The following is a 20,279-nucleotide window of genomic DNA, read 5'->3' as shown; positions in this document are numbered from 1 at the left end:
ATATAATATAATAATTAATAAATTATCTTATTAGAATATACTCTCTAAAAAATGGGTAAACTACACAGTTGCCCAATAATGTTTGAGGTAGTTTTTATTTTTCCCATTGATGTTTCAAAAGTTACAAATCGATTACAGACGTTATCGATTGGTTACAAATTGTTCACTCAACATTAATAGGCGTTAACAAGCGCAACGAAAAACATACATGCTTACATGGACTTGATTGACTAAGTTGACCGCCACGTCGTACTCTCTACTTTCCATCCTCAATGGACTCTCTCCAAGCCACTTATTGTAACACCCCAATTTAGGGGCTAAATTTAAGAAATTATAAAGTGGTGCATTTAATTGGTATTTTTGGAAAAAAATTGAGGATTAAATTATAAAATCGTAAAGTTGGCAGACCATTTTAAGAAGTGCAGGAAATTCAGTGGCTAAACTATTAATTTAGCCAATTTTTTATATGAGAGAATTATAAACTCTCCCCCCGGTCAATTTCCAGACATTTTTTCCAGTTTTCCTTTCCCCAACAACCCAACTTCCAACTCCGGTCTACTCGTCATCCGACCTCCGATCGACGAGCCGAAACCACCATCGTGTTCGTTGTCAACCGAGGAACAAAACCCATTAAACCTTTCATCGTGAATCATCGCCGTTCTTCGTTAATTTCAGTCAGAAATATCATCGGTAATAACTCGATTTTAGTTGGTTTTTCATCGATTCGCGACGATCGGGTCATCCGTTTACGACACCTCCCACACCATCGTGTTTTTTGCATCGTTCCGAGTCCGCCGGTGTCATCCTTGTTCTCCGTCGACAACGGCGCGTGAGGAGGTGAAGCGGTCAAAGTTTCCGATTTGTTGAAATCGAGCTCTCTGCCATTCAAAATTGTGAACCGAGCTTTGTAAGTATCTTAAAATCGCTCAAAATAATTTTTAAGAATTTTTCCGTGATTTTTAGGCAGTCGGAAGGGGCCCCACGCGCCCCCATACGCTGTCACTGCGCGTGGGGATGGTCCAAATGACCGGTTTGACCGATTTTGGTACATAGTTGACCGGTCATAACCCGACCCGTTTACCCGACCTGTTGACCCGACCCGACCCGTTAACCCGACCCGTTGACCAAAACTTTAACCAGCTTTGACCGGGCATTAAACGACCTTTGACTTCGACCGAGTATACCTATCCTGACATTTTTTGACGTTCCAAATCCGATTCCGCTGTCCGTTTTTTGAAATTCGAACCTGAAGGCCTTGAAATTGATGGTCAAACCCGTTGACTTTGATTTTGACCAAAAATTTCAAATTTCCGAAAAGTTATATTTTATACTTTCGACGTCCTGAATCCGAATCCGAAGTCCGTTTTGCCAAATTCGAACACGGCAAGATGTTTTTCACTGATTTATCCCCCGATTCGATCCGTTTATCGTAATTAAGCTCCGTTTTTTATATAATTTATGTTGATATGTATCTGAGGAATTATTGGAAGTTGAATTGAAGATCAAAGGCGTTCGAATGGAATTTTTATGGTCGATCAGTATTGCACAGAAATCGAGGTAATACTTTACTACCTCTTTATACTTTATGGAACATGTTTATATTGATAAATGCATAAACAAGATAATGTTGGTCACTTTGGCGGAGTTGAATAATTTATACACTCGATATGATGTGGTAGAAATTCTGTAACTAATTACGGATCGAATGACTAATATAAGAGATTGAGGAATTGTTAGATTAAATTACAAGTTTGTGATTAGTGATAAAGAAATCAGTCCTGTATTTGCAACTTATAATTTATTTCATCAAAGGTTAAATGTTAAAGGTACTTGGATGAGAAATTATGAGAATACTTCGGTAGGGTAAAATTATGAAAATACCCTTACGTTATAAAAAGACAAGATTTGAATATGGAAGTTAGATAAGAGGACTTTACAGATATATTGATCTGATAAAAATATTGATGTGCATAAGAAATGTTAGTTTTATTTGAAAATTATGGATAACCGGTTTTAATCCTATAAGAGTTTGTGAAGGATACTAGAAGTTTGTTAAAAGAACCGTTTCAAGATCAGAGAGTGTTCAAGAAATCAATTAATCATAGGATCTCTAAATTATATTATTTTCGTTAAGAGCTAATATCGAAATTATCTGGTTAAGAAATTACGAAAATGCCCTTAAGAGGTAGAATAGTCTGAGTTGACTCTGAATGAGAAAATACTTAGGGAATTCGTACTTAACTTGATTAAGTACGGATTTAATTGTTAAGATCCTGACTTAGTGCAGGAAAATTCCTGATATTCCGTTTGTAAAATCTGAGAAGGCACTTGACCCGGAAATATCCGAGTTATGAGTAAATACCTGAAGAACAATTTGTCAGGGTTGTTCTATTGTCAAAATTGTTCGAAATGACTGAAATAAATAATAAGATTGAATTTAATAGTAAGATCATACGGAAGGAAATGATTAAAGTACACTGAATCTGTACAATGACCAAAATACCCCTGTAATAGAAATAACCCAAGAATGATTAGATATCATCGAGCTCTGAAATGAATGGAATAAAACTGAACACCAAAATTACCAAAATACCCTTATAGCCTATATTAAGTAAATGTTTTGGATTAATTAAGGAATCCAAATAAGCATAGGTGTTGGACTACCTTTAAAAGTTATAGAACAAAACATAAGTGAGTAGATCAACCCTAAAGCTATATCAATACCTGAACGACATAGATATTACTGGAATGCGTGTTCGTCTTTTCAAGTTTGGCTCGATGATAAATTTGGAAGTATTCATCTCAACTCAACTCTAGATCATATTCAGTACTAAGAATTGGATATTTGTTCGACAAATCAACCACAAATACTGAACTGAACGAAAGTACAATATGTATCCGAAATTCAGAAAATGTCTGATTTACTCTGGAAAACTCTTAAGTAATCGGGATAGACTTGACTGTTAAATGAAATAAGTAACCTCAATGACTGATGATTAAATAAGTAATTTGGATGAGTCTGGAAACGTTAACGAACATAGATAATGAAATGTTTTTTTATGGGTCATGAACTATAAATCAAGCACGTCAGCATTTCATGATACTGTGGAAGCGTGAAAATGAAATAAAGAGCATTGGAATATCTATGGATAAGAATGTTAGGTATAAAATAAATAAATACCCTGGAAGGACAAAGAATTGACCAGTCGATGAGCATTAGTTATGGGAATTATTCATATCGAGTAACTCGTTAATCTGATCAATCGACAAAGATTGTAAAATTTCTGAATCGTTGTTCTCCCTTATCAGCTCAAATTAGTTAGGTTATATATGAAAATATAAGTAGCTCAAATGTAAAGGATTCTGAATACCCTTTTGATTATGTAGAGCTTTCAAAAAAAATGTATGAATAAGATATGATCTCTATAAGTCTCAATCTGAATAACTTATGATTCCATCAGTTATTGAACTATTCCAATAGTGATTATAAATCCCAACATTCTATCGGTATATTGAAGATCCGTGTTTCTCTGCCTAATAAGATTATTCTGTACTTATGAATAATATCTTTAAACTCTGGTGTGTTCCCTACCCACTTGAATATTTTATCTGATTTTCGATTTAAATTCTGATCTGATACTTGACATAGATTCTGATATGATATTTGACATGGATTCCGGTCTGATACTTGACCTAGATTTTGATATGATACTTGACATGAATTATGTTTTGATTTTTGATATATCCGTTTACGGACGGAACATGTTTTATTTGGGGGTATTGTTGGAGGTTACTATATGGAGGCTAAAGACTAGGGTAGTCGAGTAGTGTGGGTCACATCTATAGGGTGTATCATCTCTGTCTTCTTTTAATGTCTTTGTAGTATTTTCCATGACTTCTACTTTTTATACGTTTTTGTTATTGGTATTTATGAAGGATTAGAACTGGGCTTGCTATCGTTGACTTTTGTGTATCATTCTCTTCATGTTTCCTCTTTTAAATTTAGTCGGGTCTTATGTTTCTGTCTATATGCAGATATTCTTTCGCAGGGATTATTATGCAGGGATTAATTCCCGTTACAGACGCACATATGATTTTAATGACTGCATATGAATACTGTTTAGCTATGTATTTATGTATTTATTTATACATGCATTGCATTTTATCTATATTTTTAATTTTCTGACTGCCGGAGGTCTTCCACGGAAGCTACTCTCAACCTGGCGTTGGGGGCAGCCTACTACCCTACCTCCCCCTTACCCCATACATATGGGAATTGGGTTTTGTTGTTGTTGTTGTTGTTGTTGGAGGTTACTATATATGCAGGTTCCTCGGCTTTATGCTCGGGGCCTTACTTGGTGTGTTGGTGGGTGTATGGTTCTGGGAAACCTACACATTATGGTGTGTTCGGTTGGAGGGATTACTATGGTTTTTGATAAATATTTTATGGGAGGGTGTTATTAGAGGAAGTTATCGTTACCTTTACTGCAGGTTCCTCTGCTTTGTGCTCAGGGCCTTACTTGGTGTGTTGGTGGTGTATGGTTCTGGGGAACCTACACATTATGGTGTGTTTGGTTAGATGAATTAATATGATTTTTGAGTAAAAATATGTTTTGAATTGCCACTGTTTTAAAAGAAAAGATATGCACCTTTTCACAGGTTTTGCGTGAACACACTAGATAACCTATTCTGATCTCCTGAACTCAGTCATCCGAAATATTTGTCTGAACTGAAAGCTCATTGTCCGTTACCATCTGAAATATCAGTAGGATCTCTGCTCAGCATAAAAATCTGTAAATGTTCGAAAATAATAAGGATATGTATTTTTATCTGTATCTGCACGTTCTTCAGCATCATCTGGTAGTTCTGTATTACTGAGCTTTCCGAAGCTCACTCTATTACTCAACATTGCAAGTTAAAAGAATTGTACCAGTGCAACTATCTACTTCAGTAAGGGAGTTCTTCCGACGTTGTTTGTAGAGTATGGTACATGTGATTAGGGGGCATGTAATTGTATTTTGTTTTATATACGAGTCTGAAAATCTGTTTTATTTTTAAATATAGATAAACGATTTTATAAGTTTACATGTTCTGTTAAAAAGTTTTAAATTTACCACTATTTTTACAGTGGGTCGCTCCGGTGACCCTAATATGACAACCCAGATCGGATCGGGTTACCCGTATCGGTCTGCGGGGTTACATTTAGTGATATCAGAGCTATGGTTTGAGTCAAAATTTTCAAGTCAAAATATGTCTGATCAGTACATGCTCCTAGACTGCAATCGTATCTCTCTGAGCCGGAACTCCAGGGCTGAGTCCCTATCTATAGCAAGTAAACCGAAGTTTATATTCGTTAAGGCTATAATTGTACAAAAAGGAACATCAGTAACATCTGTCTAAACGTTGTAAAGTACCTCACGAGCCATGTGAGAGTTATTCATTTGAGAAATTCTGACCCGACTCCATAAATGAAATTGGGATATGCAGCTGCTCTATGAGCCTATTCACGTAACCAAGACTGAATTGATTACTCAAGGAAATTTTCGTTCGGATTCTTTTATTGAAATGAGGAAAAGTTATGATAAGAATGTATGCTCAGATGGTTAAGGATTAGTGGAGGATCCGTACTTTTGTAAAAGCTACTTAAAGATATGAGAGAACTGATGAAAGTTTTATTTCTGTAATTATGTGACATGAATGAATTTCGAGGACGAAATTCTTTTTAAGGAGGGGAGAATTGTAACGCCCCAATTTAGGGGCTAAATTTAAGAAATTATAAAGTGGATCATTTAATTGGTATTTTTGGAAGAAATTGGGGATTAAATTATAAAATCGTAAAGTTGGCAGACCATTTTAAGAAGTATAGGAAATTCAGTGGCTAAACTATTAATTTAGCCAATTTTCTATTGGAGAGAATTATAAACTCTCCCCCGTCAATTTCCAGACATTTTTTCCAGTTTTCCTTTCCCCAACAACCCAACTTCCAACTCCGATCTACTCGCCGTCCGACCTCCGATCGACGAGCCTAAACCACCATCGTGTTCGTTGTCAACCGAGGAACAAAACCCTTCAAACCTTTCGTCGTGAATCGTCACCATTCTTTGTTAATTTCAGTCGGAAATATCGTCGGTAATAACTCGATTTTAGTTGGTTTTTCATCGATTCGCGACGATCGGGTCATCTGTTTACGACACCTCCCGCACCATCGTGTTCGTTGCATCGTTCCGAGTCCGCCGATGTCATCCTTGTTCTCCGTCGACGGCGGCGCGTGAGGTGGTGAACCAGTCAAAGTTTCTGATTTATTAAAATCGAGCTCTCCGCCGTTTAAAATTGTGAACCGAGCTTTGTAAGTATCTTGAAATCGCTTAAAATAATTTATAAAAATTTTTCCATGATTTTTAGGCAGTCGGAAGAGGCCCCACGCGCCCCCACGCGCTGCCATTACGCGTAGGGATGGTCCAAATGACCGGTTTGACAGGTTTTGGTACATAGTTGACCGATCATAATCCGACCCGTTTACCCGACCTGTTGACCGGCGTTGACCACCGTTGACCAAAACTTTGACCGGCTTTGACCGGGCATTAAACGACCTTTGACTTCGACCGAGTATACCTATCCTGACATTTGTCGACGTTCCAAATCCGATTCCACTATTTGTTTTTCGAAATTCGATCCCGAAGGCCTTGAAATTGCCGGTCAAACCCGTTGACTTTGATTTTGACCAAAATTTTCAAATTTCTGAAAAGTCATATTTTATACTTTCGACGTTTTGAATCCGAATCCAAAGTCTGTTTCGCCAAATTCGAACCCGGTAAGCTGTTTTTCACTTATTTATCACCCGAATTCGATTCGTTTATCGTAATTAAGCTCCGTTTTTATATAATTTATGTTGATATGTATCTGAGGAATTATTGGAAGTTAAATTGAAGATCAATGGTGTTCGAATGGAATTTTTATGGTCGATCAATAATGCACGGAAATCGAGGTAATACTTTACTACCTCTTTATGCTTTATGGAACATGTTTATATTGATAAATGCATAAACAATATAATGTTGGTCACTTTGGCGGAGTTGAATAATTTATACACTCGATATGATGTGGTAGAAATTATGTAACTAATTACGGATCGAATGACTAATATAAGAGATTGAGGAATTGTTAGATTAAATTACAAGTTTGTGATTAGTGATAAAGAAATCAGCCATGTATCTGTAACTTATAATTTATTTCATCAAAGGTTAAATGTTAAAGGTACTTGGATAAGAAAATATAAGAATACTCCGGTAGGGTAAAATTATGAAAATACCCTTATGTTATAAAAAGACAAGATTTGAATATGGAAGTTAGATAAGAGGACTTTACAGACATATTGATCTGATAAAAATATTGATGTGCATAAGAAATGTTCGTTTTATTTGAAAATTATGGATAACCGGTTTTAATCCTATGAGAGTTTGTGAATGATACTAGAAGTTTGTTAAAAGAACCGTTTCAAGATCAGAGAGTGTTCAAGAAATCAATTAATCATAGGATCTCTAAATTATATTATTTTCGTTAAGAGCTAATATTGAAATTATCTGGTTAAGAAATTACGAAAATGCCTTTAAGAGGTAGAATAGTCTGAGTTGACTCTGAATGAGAAAATACTTAGGGGATTTGTACTTAACTCGATTAAGTACGGATTTAATTGTTAAGATCCTGACTTAGTGCAGGAAAATTCCTGATATTCCGTTTGTAAAACCTGAAGAACAATTTGTCGGGGTTGTTCTGTTGTTAAAATTGTTCGAAAAGACTGAAATAAATTATAAGATTGAATTTAATAGTAAGATCATACGGAAGGAAATGATTAAAGTACACTGAATCTGTATAATGACCAAAATACCCCTGTAATAGAAATGACCCAAGAATGATTAGATATCATCGATCTCTGAAATGAATGGAATAAAACTGAACACCAAAATTACCAAAATACCCTTATGGCCTATATTAAGTAAATGTCTTGGATTAAATAAGGAATCCAAATAAGCATAGGTGTTGGACTACCTTTAAAAGTTATGGAACAAAACTTAAGTGAGTAGATCAACCCTAAAGCTATGTCAATACCTGAACGACATAGATATTACTGGAATGCGTGTTCGTCTTTTCAAGTTTGGCTCGATGATAAATTTGGAAGTATTTAGCTCAACTCAACTCTAGATCATATTCAGTACTAAGAATTGGATATTTGTTCGACAAATCAATCATGAATACTGAACTGAACGAAACTACAATATGTATCCGAAATTCAAAAAATGTCCGATTTACTCTGGAAAACTCTTAAGTAATCGGGATAGACTTGACTGTTAAATGAAATAAGTAACCTTAAAGACTGATGATTAAATAAGTGATTTGGATGAGTCTGGAAACGTTAACGAACATACATAATAAAATGTTTTTTTATGGGTCATGAACTATAAATCAAGCACGTCAGCATTTCATGATACTGTGGAAGCGTGAAAATGAAATAAAGAGCATTGGAATATCTATGGATAAGAATGTTAGGTATAAAATAAATAAATACCCTGGAAGGACAAAGAATTGACCAGTCGATGAGCATTAGTTATGGGAATTATTCATATCGAGTAACTCGTTAATCTGATCAATCGACAAAGATTGTAAAATTTCTGAATCGTTGTTATCCCTTATCAGCTCAAATTAGTTAGGTTATATATGAAAATATAAGTAACTCAGATGTAAAGGATTCTGAATACCCTTTTGATTATGTAGAGCTTTCAAAAAAAATGTATGAATAAGATATGATCTCGATAAGTCTCAATCTGAATAACTTATGATTCCATCAGTTATTGAACTCTTCCAATAGTGATTATAAATCCCAACATTCTATCGGTATATTGAAGATCCATGTTTCTCTACCTGATAAGATTATTCTGAACTTATGAATAATATCTGTAAACTCTGGTGTGTTCCCTACCCACATGAATATTTTATCTGATTTTCGATTTGAATTCTGATCTGATACTTGACATGGATTCTGATCTGATATTTGACATGGATTCTGATATGATACTTGACCTGGATTTTGATATGATACTTGACATGAATTATGTTTTGATTTTTGATATATCCGTTTACGGACGGAACATGTTTTATTTGGGGGTATTGTTGGAGGTTACTATATATGCAGGTTCCTCGGCTTTATGCTCGGGGCCTTACTTGGTGTGTTGGTGGGTGTATGGTTCTGGGGAACCTACACATTATGGTGTGTTGGTGGGTGTATGGTTCTGGGGAACCTACACATTATGGTGTGTTGGTGGGTGTATGGTTCTGGGAAACCTACACATTATGGTGTGTTCGGTTGGAGGGATTACTATGGTTTTTGATAAATGTTTTATGGGAGGGTGTTATTGGAGGAAGTTATCGTTACCTTTACTGCAGGCTCCTCTGCTTTGTGCTCATGGCCTTACTTGGTGTGTTGGTGGTGTATGGTTCTGGGGAACCTACACATTATGGTGTGTTTGGTTGGATGGATTAATATGGTTTTTGAGTAAAAATATGTTTTGAATTGCCACTGTTTTAAAAGAAAAGATATGCACCTTTTCACAGGTTTTGCGTGAACACACTAGATAACCTATTCTGATCTCCTGAACTCAGTCATCCGAAATATTTGTCTGAACTGAAAGCTCATTGTCCGTTACCATCTGAAATATCAGTAGGATCTCTACTCAGCATAAAAATCTGTAAATGTTCGAAAATAATAAGGATATGCATTTTTATCTGTATCTGCACGTTCTTCAGCATCATCTGGTAGTTCTGTATTACTGAGCTTTCCGAAGCTCACTCTATTACTCAACATTGCAGGTTAAAAGAATTGTACCAGTGCAACTATCTACTTCAGTAAGGGAGTTCTTCCGACGTTGTTTGTAGAGTATGGTACATGTGATTAGGGGGCATGTAATTGTATTTTGTTTTATATACGAGTCTGAAAATCTGTTTTATTTTTAAATATAGATAAATGATTTTATAAGTTTACATGTTCTGTTAAAAAGTTTTAAATTTTCGACTATTTTTACAGTGGGTCGCTCCGGTGACCCTAATGTGACAACCCAGATCGGATCGGGTTACCCGTATCGGTCTGGGGGGTTACATTTAGTGGTATCAGAGCTATGGTTTGAGTCAAAATTTTCAAGTCAAAATATGTCTGATCAGTACATGCTCCTAGACTGCAATCGTACCTCTCTGAGCCGGAACTCCAGGGCTGAGTCCCTATCTATAGCAAGTAAACCGAAGTTTATATTCGTTAAGGCTATACTTGTACAAAAAGGACCATCAATAACATCTGTCTAAATGTTGTAAAGTACCTCACGAGCCATGTGAGAGTTATTCATCTGAGAAATTCTGACCCGACTCCATAAATGAAATTGGGATATGCTACTGCTCTATGAGCCTATTCACGTAACCAAGACTGAATTGATTACTCAAGGAAATTTTCGTTCGGATTCTTTTATTGAAATGAGGAAAAGTTATGATAAGAATGTATGCTCAGTTGGTTAAGGATTAGTGGAGGATCCGTACTTTTGTAAAAGCTACTTAAAGATATGAGAGAACTGATGAAAGTTTTATTTCTGCAATTATGTGACATGAATGAATTTCGAGGACGAAATTCTTTTTAAGGAGGGGAGAATTGTAACGCCCCAATTTAGGGGCTAAATTTAAGAAATTATAAAGTGGTGCAGTTATTTGGTATTTTTGGAAGAAATTGGGGATTAAATTATAAAATCGTAAAGTTGGCAGACCATTTTAAGAAGTGTACTAAATTCAGTGGCTAAACTATTAATTTAGCCAATTTTCTATAGGAGAGAATTATAAACTCTCCCCCGTCAATTTCCAGACATTTTTTTTAGTTTTCCTTTCCCCAACAACCCAACTTCCAACTCCGATCTACTTGCCGTCCGACCTCCGATCGACGAGCCGAAACCACCATCGTGTTCGTTGTCAACCGAGGAACAAAACCCCTCAAACCTTTCGTCATGAATCGTCACCGTTCTTTGTTAATTTCAGTCGGAAATATCGTCGGTAATAACTCGATTTTAGTTGGGTTTTCATCGATTCGCGACGATCGGGTCATCCGTTTACGACACCTCCCACACCATCGTGTTCGTTGCATCGTTCCGAGTCCGCCGATGTCATCCTTGTTCTCCGTCGACGGCGGCGCGTGAGGTGGGGAACCGGTCAAAGTTTCCGATTTATTGAAATCGAGCTCTCCGCCGTTCAAAATTGTGAACAGAGCTTTGTAAGTATCTTGAAATCGCTCAAAATAATTTTTAAAAATTTTTCCGTGATTTTTAGGCAGTCGGAAGAGGCCCTACGCGCTGTCATTACGCGTAGGGATGGTCCAAATGACCGGTTTGACAGGTTTTGGTGCATAGTTGACCGATCATAATCCGACCCGTTTACCCGACCCGTTTACCCGACCCGTTGACCGTTGACCGGCGTTGACCAAAACTTTGACCGGCTTTGACCGGGCATTAAACGACCTTTGACTTCGACCGAGTATACCTATCCTGACATTTGTCGACGTTCCAAATCCGATTCCGCTATTTGTTTTTCGAAATTCGAACCCGAAGGCCTTGAAATTGCCGGTCAAACCCGTTGACTTTGATTTTGACCAAAATTTTCAAATTTCTGAAAAGTCATATTTTATACTTTCGACGTTTTGAATCCGAATCCGAAGTCTGTTTCGCCAAATTCGAACCCGGTAAGCTGTTTTTCACTGATTTATCACCCGAATTCGATTCGTTTATCGTAATTAAGCTCCGTTTTTTTATATAATTTATGTTGATATGTATCTGAGGAATTATTGGAATTTAAATTGAAGATGAAAGGTGTTCGAATGGAATTTTTATGGTCGATCAATAATGCACGGAAATCGAGGTAATACTTTACTACCTCTTTATGCTTTATGGAACATGTTTATATTGATAAATGCATAAACAAGATAATGTTGGTCACTTTGGCGGAGTTGAATAATTTATACACTCGATATGATGTGGTAGAAATTCTGTAACTAATTACGGATCGAATGACTAATATAAGAGATTGAGGAATTGTTAGATTAAATTACAAGTTTGTGATTAGTGATAAAGAAATCAGCCCTGTATCTGCAAATTATAATTTATTTCATCAAAGGTTAAATGTTAAAGGTACTTGGATAAGAAAATATAAGAATACTCCGGTAGGGTAAAATTATGAAAATACCCTTATGTTATAAAAAGACAAGATTTGAATATGGAAGTTAGATAAGAGGACTTTACAGACATATTGATCTGATAAAAATATTGATGTGCATAAGAAATGTTCGTTTTATTTGAAAATTATGGATAACCGGTTTTAATCCTATGAGAGTTTGTGAAGGATACTAGAAGTTTATTAAAAGAACCGTTTCAAGATCAGAGAGTGTTCAAGAAATCAATTAATCATAGGATCTCTAAATTATATTATTTTCGTTAAGAGCTAATATTGAAATTATCTGGTTAAGAAATTACGAAAATGCCCTTAAGAGGTAGAATAGTCTGAGTTGACTCTGAATGAGAAAATACTTAGGGGATTTGTACTTAACTCGATTAAGTACGGATTTAATTGTTAAGATCCTGACTTAGTGCAAGAAAATTCCTGATATTCCGTTTGTAAAACCTGAAGAACAATTTGTCGGGGTTGTTCTGTTGTTAAAATTGTTCGAAAGGACTGAAATAAATGATAAGATTGAATTTAATAGTAAGATCATACGGAAGGAAATGATTAAAGTACACTGAATCTGTATAATGACCAAAATACCCCTGTAATAGAAATGACCCAAGAATGATTAGATATCATCGAGCTCTGAAATGAATGGAATAAAACTGAACACCAAAATTACCAAAATATCCTTATGGCCTATATTAAGTAAATGTCTTGGATTAAATAAGGAATCCAAATAAGCATAGGTGTTGGACTACCTTTAAAAGTTATGGAACAAAACTTAAGTGAGTAGATCAACCCTAAAACTATGTCAATACCTGAACGACATAGATATTACTGGAATGCGTGTTCGTCTTTTCAAGTTTGGCTCGATGATAAATTTGGAAGTATTTAGCTCAACTCAACTCTAGATCATATTCAGTACTAAGAATTGGATATTTGTTCGATAAATCAACCATGAATACTGAACTGAACGAAACTACAATATGTATCCGAAATTCAAAAAATGTCCAATTTACTCTAGAAAACTCTTAAGTAATCGGGATAGACTTGAATGTTAAATGAAATAAGTAACCTCAATGACTGATGATTAAATAAGTGATTTGGATGAGTCTGGAAACGTTAACGAACATACATAATGAAATGTTTTTTTATGGGTCATGAACTATAAATCAAGCACGTCAGTATTTCATGATACTGTGGAAGCGTGAAAATGAAATAAAGAGCATTGGAATATCTATGGATAAGAATGTTAGGTATAAAATAAATAAATACCCTGGAAGGACAAAGAATTGACCAGTCGATGAGCATTAGTTATGGGAATTATTCATATCGAGTAACTCGTTAATATGATCAATCGACAAAGATTGTAAAATTTCTGAATCGTTGTTATCCCTTATCAGCTCAAATTAGTTAGGTTATATCTGAAAATATAAGTAGCTCAGATGTAAAGGATTCTGAATACCCTTTTGATTATGTAGAGCTTTCAAAAAAATGTATGAATAAGATATGATCTCGATAAGTCTCAATCTGAATAACTTATGATTACATCAGTTATTGAACTCTTCCAATAGTGATTATAAATCCCAACATTCTATCGATATATTGAAGATCCATGTTTCTCTACCTGATAAGATTATTCTGAACTTATGAATAATATCTGTAAACTCTGGTGTGTTCCCTACCCACATGAATATTTTATCTGATTTTCGATTTGAATTCTGATCTGATACTTGACATGGATTCTGATATGATATTTGACATGGATTCTGATATGATACTTGACCTGGATTTTGATATGATACTTGACATGAATTATGTTTTGATTTTTGATATATCCGTTTACGGACGTAACATGTTTTATTTGGGGGTATTGTTGGAGGTTACTATATATGCAGGTTCCTCAGCTTTATGCTCGGGGCCTTACTTGGTGTGTTGGTGGGTGTATGGTTCTGGGGAACCTAAACATTATGGTGTGTTGGTGGGTGTATGGTTCTGGGAAACCTACACATTATGGTGTGTTCGGTTGGAGGGATTACTATGGTTTTTGATAAATGTTTTATGGGAGGGTGTTATTGGAGGAAGTTATCGTTACCTTTACTGCAGGCTCCTCTGCTTTGTGCTCAGGGCCTTACTTGGTGTGTTGGTGGTGTATGGTTCTGGGGAACCTACACATTATGGTGTGTTTGGTTGGATGGATTAATATGGTTTTTGAGTAAAAATATGTTTTGAATTGCCACTGTTTTAAAAGAAAAGATATGCACCTTTTCACAGGTTTTGCGTGAACACACTAGATAACCTATTCTGATCTCCTGAACTCAGTCATCCGAAATATTTTTCTGAACTGAAAGCTCATTGTCCGTTACCATCTGAAATATCAGTAGGATCTCTACTCAGCATAAAAATCTGTAAATGTTCGAAAATAATAAGGATATGCATTTTTATCTGTATCTGCACGTTCTTCAGCATCATCTGGTAGTTCTGTATTACTGAGCTTTCCGAAGCTCACTCTATTACTCAACATTGCAGGTTAAAAGAATTGTATCAGTGCAGCTATCTACTTCAGTAAGGGAGTTCTTCCGACGTTGTTTGTAGAGTATGGTACATGTGATTAGGGGGCATGTAATTGTATTTTGTTTTATATACGAGTCTGAAAATCTGTTTTATTTTTAAATATAGATAAATGATTTTATAAGTTTACATGTTCTGTTAAAAAATTTTAAATTTTCTACTATTTTTACAGTGGGTCGCTTCGGTGGCCCTAATGTGACAACCCAGATTGGATTGGGTTACCCGTATCGGTCTGGGGGGTTACACTTATAAAGATGATTACAATGAAGAAACAACCCCCCCAACCACCTCCAGTCACCGACAAACCTCTAAAAGACACTCTTCTCCAGTCGATCGAGCCCATTAAAGAAATTGAGACCCCAAATGACATCAACGCTACTAAGTCTAAAACCACCCTACTTGTGGCGGCTTCGTCGGATTCTGTCTTTAAAGAAGATCCTACCATCACCGCAATGACTACTTCTGGTGACACCCAAAATCCACTTAAATTTCCCCGATACTATGATGAATTCGAGGATGACGAAGAATAAACCCAACCTAAAAAGCAAAAGCATAGATCATCTTTAACAACTGCTCCCCAGTACTCAAATTAAATTCCCGCAATCAGATATGATAACCCCACCAACGTTATCGTCAAAAACAGTAATAACATAAACAATGCCCCATCAAATCCTTCCCCTGCTACTAAAGCGAAGGCAACAAAGAAGTCTAAGAAGAAAAACAATAATGTGTTAGAGTTTGACTCGAATTCAAAGTGGCACAAATTAACTAATATATAAATATTGGGAAAGTAGGAAACTCAGTTTGGTTAAAAGTAAAAAACTTTATTAAAGTAGTTTTTTTACTTTATTTAGTTTTCTTTTGTAATCAAGTATCTATTCCTATAAATAGATACTAAGGGTGAGGGTTATAATTAAAGGTTTTTTTTCTTTCACCAATATCCTCTTGTATTTTCTTCCTTCATATTAGTGAAATTCTTTTACTCTACCCGTGGTTTTTCCCTTTTGGGTTTTCCACGTAAATCCTGGTGTTCTTTGTTTTTTCCTTTTTGATAGTGTTTATTTATTTGCCAATAATCATCGTTCTGATATTATAACAATTTGGTATCAGAGCTTCAGGTTCAAGATTATGGCAACAATGAAACATGATATTCCGTTGTTGGATCGAAACACCAAGTTCTCACTATGGCAGGTGAAGATTCGGGATGTTCTTGCACAGTTAGATATTGACGATGCAATAGAAAGATTTGATGAGAAGCCGGTAACACAATGGACGAATGAGGAAAAACATAAGGATCGTGTTGTGCATGATATTGCTCGTGGTGAAACAATTGTGAGCAAAGTTGACACTTATGAAAACTATGACGATATGAAGACTAAATCCAAGCCTATAAAAACTTGGACTTGATCGGTGTCCGTTACTGAAGATTACCCCTTTGAGGGGTTTTGTGGAAGAGGTGGAGAACTTGTTCGTTGAAGTGAAGAATTGTTTTTTGTTGAGTTTTGGTGTCACATCGAATTTGGGTGTTTTGTCTCGAAACCTTTGCACTTTCAGAATTTGTGTCAAGGTGGAGATTTGTTAGAGTTTGAATCGAATTCAAAGTGGTACAAATTAATTAATATATAAATATTGGGAAAGTAGGAAATCCAGTTTGGTTAAAAGTAGAAAACTTAATTAAAATAGTTTTCTACTTTATTTAGTTTTCTTTTGTAATCAAGTATTTATCCCTATAAATAGATAATAAGGGTCAATGTTAGATATAATTTTTTTTCTTTCACCATAATCCTCTTGTATTTTCTTCATTCATATTAGTTAAATTCTTCTCCTCTGCCTGTGGTTTTTCCCTTTTGGATTTTCCACGTAAATCCTGGTATTCTTTGTTTTTTTCCTTTTCAACCGTGTTTATTTGTTTCTCGATAATCATCGTTCCAATATTATAACATAATGTTTGGGTGACTAAAACATCGAGGAAGGAGGAAAAGAAGAGCAAAGTGAATAACCAGAATGTTGGGAATGAGGAAGAGCCGGCTTTGATCATCCTTGTTCTGAGATTCCCTGATAAAGGGGACGATACCCTAATATAAAAATATGTCTTTCCAAGGTTTATAAAGCCGACACTAAGGATAGGATGAGTGTAGGTAGCATGAAGGGGTATAGAATAGTTAGAGCAACGAGAGGGGTGGTGGAGAGAGCTTGTACTTTGAAATCAAGGTGGTGAAGTTTGGGGAGACAAGAAACACCCGGCTCTGGTGGTCTACCGATAAAGGGGATTTGCAGGCGCCGATCGTGTACGATGGCAATAGCTTTGGATATAGAGATATTGATGGGAGTATGGAGAAGAAGGGTATAAAAAAGAGATGTTAAAAAGAGGTATACGGCAAAACCATGGTTGTTGCACCTCCAAACTTTCTTCTGCAGAGCCCAAACATAAAGCTTTGCAAGAGAAGTATGGAGATGAAAGGTATAAAAAAAGGATGTTATAGGGTAATATTAGTAAAGTGTCGGTCAAAAGGATCCTAATGATTCTCCAACGTGGCGGTCAGCACTTAATGCGTCAGGTATATTTTTTTGTCACACCTATTAACGTCTCTTAACATTGAGTGATCAATTTATAATAAATCAATAATATTAGTGACCAATTTATAACCTTTGAAACATAAGTGAGAAAAACAAAAACCTGCCTCAAACATTAGTGACCAACTGTATAGTTTACCCTAAACAAATTCTTAATAAAGTCAAGATATGGAATGAACATGGTTGGGTCCATCATGGCAGCGCCACAACTACTTCTGCATGGCGGCTTCGTCCGAATTTACTCAATTTAGTTTGATGCTTGCCGGTGTTTGCAGCCAATCAAATTTAACTAATAAGTATTGAATCTTTTATATTATTTATATTTTAATAATTTTGATCTTCTATTAATATATGTTTAATTGTCTGCTAATGGGCGACTTAAAAATAACAAAAAAATGATAATTTTTTTATTTTACATTTATAATTTTGTTTATCAATTTTACCTTTGAAATAATATTAATATAAAAGGACTAAAGAATTGTATTGTTTAATTAAATTATTCCCAAATTTAAACACAATAGCTGGAGTTGCAGGTTTTGGTTGTGTTAATCGGATCAGCAACAATGGCGGGAGATTTAGACATTGAAGCAGCAACAAAGATTGAAGATAAAACGAGAGCAACCGCCATCTTCAAGAGTACAAATCAATCCGTTCTTCTAAAGGTATGAACATTGATTGAAGCCACTGTTTTCTTTCATTGAATCAGCTGGAAATTTAAGCTTAAAATGATTGTATTTTCATGGTTTTATCATTCTGCAGTTTGTTGATATTGTTTATTCAGTCAAATTCGGCAAAGGGGGAAATTGTTTTCGGAACAAATCGAGCTCCGGCGACAAAGTGATCTTAAATGGGATCAGTGGGATGGTTCAACCGGGCGAAATTTTAGCCATGCTCGGTCCTTCGGGCAGTGGCAAAACAACGCTATTGACCGCGCTAGGTGGTCGCTTAGGCGGTCACCTCACCGGCGCCATAACTTACAACGGCAAGCCTTTCTCCGATTCGATGAAGCGAAACACTGGATTCGTCACACAGGACAATGTCCTATATCCTCATTTGACCGTGACCGAAACGCTCGTTTTCACCGCGCTTCTTCAATTGCCGAATAGTTTTACTAAACAAGAGAAAATCATGCACGCTAAAGCTGTTATCAATCAACTTGGACTAGATAACTGCAAGGATTGCATCATTGGTAACTCGTTTCTGAGAGGAGTTTCGGGTGGGGAACGAAAAAGGGTTAGTATAGGTCAAGAAATGCTTATAAACCCAAGCTTGTTGCTCTTGGATGAGCCTACGTTGGGTCTGGACTCGACTACCGCGCAACGGATCGTGTCAACGTTGTCGGAGCAAGCGAAAGGTGGAAGAACAATTGTGTTAACGATACACCAGCCATCGAATAGGCTATTTTACATGTTCCATAAGGTTTTGCTGCTATCAGAAGGTAAGCCTCTGTATTTTGGACGAGGATCAGCTGCTATGTATTATTTTTTGAGTATTGGACACGCCCCTTCGGTCGCCATGAACCCTTCGGATTTTCTATTGGACCTTTCAAATGGTAAACTTGAATCTTAATTGTGCATATTGATCTTGTATAGGGTAAATTTTGCATTATTGAATCTTGTAATGCTTATATAGGTGTTATATCATCGAATGAGTCATTAAAGGAGCAAAACTTGGTGAAGAAAACACTGGTTTCGGAATACAAGAGCAACATTGCCGAGCAATTAAGGGAAGAGCTTAACGAGCACTGTGATCAACTTCACAATAGAACCGAACACAAGAAGTTCGAACGGTGGCCGACGACTTGGTGGCAACAGTTCACCGAATTACTTCAAAGGGGACTTAAGGAAAGGAAACACGAATCATTCTCGATATTCAACACTGCTGAGGCCCTTGCCGTAGCTGTCCTTTTAGGACTTTTATGGTGGCAATCCGGTATTGCTCACTTGCAAGACCAGATCGGATTCCTCTTCTTTATATCAGGATTCTGGGGTATGTTCCCTCTGTACCAAGCGATTTTCACCTTTCCTCAAGAACGTTTAATGCTTGAGAAAGAACGGTCCTCTGGAATGTATCGGCCATCTTCGTACTTCATGTCGAGAATCGCATCTGATCTCCCCATGGAGCTTATTCTTCCCACTGTTTTCATCACAATATCATATTGGATGGCAGGGCTTACACCCACAGCAGGCAATTTCCTATACACCTTATTGGTACTCCTTTTATGTGTCCTAGCCTCACAAGGCATGGGGCTTGCCATTGGTGCCTTGGTGATGAACCAAAAGACGGCGGCCGTTCTCGGTTCAGTCATCATGCTTACGTTCTTACTCGCCAGCGGCTACTACGTTCAACATATTCCGGGTTTCATATCGTGGATCAAATACATTTCGCTTAGCCATTACACCTATAAGCTCTTCTTGGGGTCTCAGTACCGGGCAGATGACACTTACCTTTGTGGTGAGCCGGCAAAGGTTTGCTTAGTCGGAGATTTTCCGGCAATAAACAGTGTGGCATATTTACATTATTCAAGCACTTTTCCTCTGAAGTTTAGACACCCGGATCTTCCAATTACATTATTCTCCATATTTAACACGTTTTACAAATAAAGTTATCGGACTGGATTCTACAACAACGAAGTCCACATTATTTTTTATGCAATACTCTTTAATTGCTAATGCAACTTCCTCTTTTACATTAAATTGAATCTCGATCGATAAGTCTTGAGAGTAACCCGAAGTTGATTGTGGTATGTATGAAAATTTAGGCACCTTCATCACATCGTAATTTATGTGAGCTGGAGGTTGATAGAATGTAATAGCGACACAAGCTTATATAAATTCACAGCCACCAAAAATAGGATCATCACTAATAAAATCATGACCCTCTTCTTCATCATCACT

The 20,279-nt window shown here is 36.3% G+C and overlaps 1 protein-coding gene and 1 pseudogene across 1 annotated transcript; both read left to right on the top strand.

Moving 5' to 3' along the window:
• The first annotated feature begins 15,062 nt into the window (after nt 1-15,062).
• LOC120159184 lies at nt 15,063-17,291 on the top strand (annotated as a pseudogene).
• Nucleotides 17,292-17,945: 654 nt separating this feature from the next.
• Nucleotides 17,946-19,985, top strand: LOC120159183 (ABC transporter G family member 9-like). The gene is made up of 3 exons (XM_039169833.1): nt 17,946-18,044; nt 18,142-18,934; nt 19,015-19,985. Exons 1-3 carry the CDS (start codon nt 17,946-17,948, stop codon nt 19,983-19,985), a joined length of 1,863 nt encoding a protein of 620 aa, XP_039025764.1.
• The last annotated feature ends 294 nt before the right edge of the window (nt 19,986-20,279 follow it).

This window comes from Hibiscus syriacus, unplaced genomic scaffold (genome assembly GCF_006381635.1).
Source record: "Hibiscus syriacus cultivar Baekdansim isolate YM2019G1 unplaced genomic scaffold, ASM638163v2 tig00111342_pilon, whole genome shotgun sequence".
Classification (NCBI taxonomy): domain Eukaryota; kingdom Viridiplantae; phylum Streptophyta; class Magnoliopsida; order Malvales; family Malvaceae; genus Hibiscus; species Hibiscus syriacus.
This window is presented reverse-complemented; position numbering and strand designations above follow the sequence as displayed.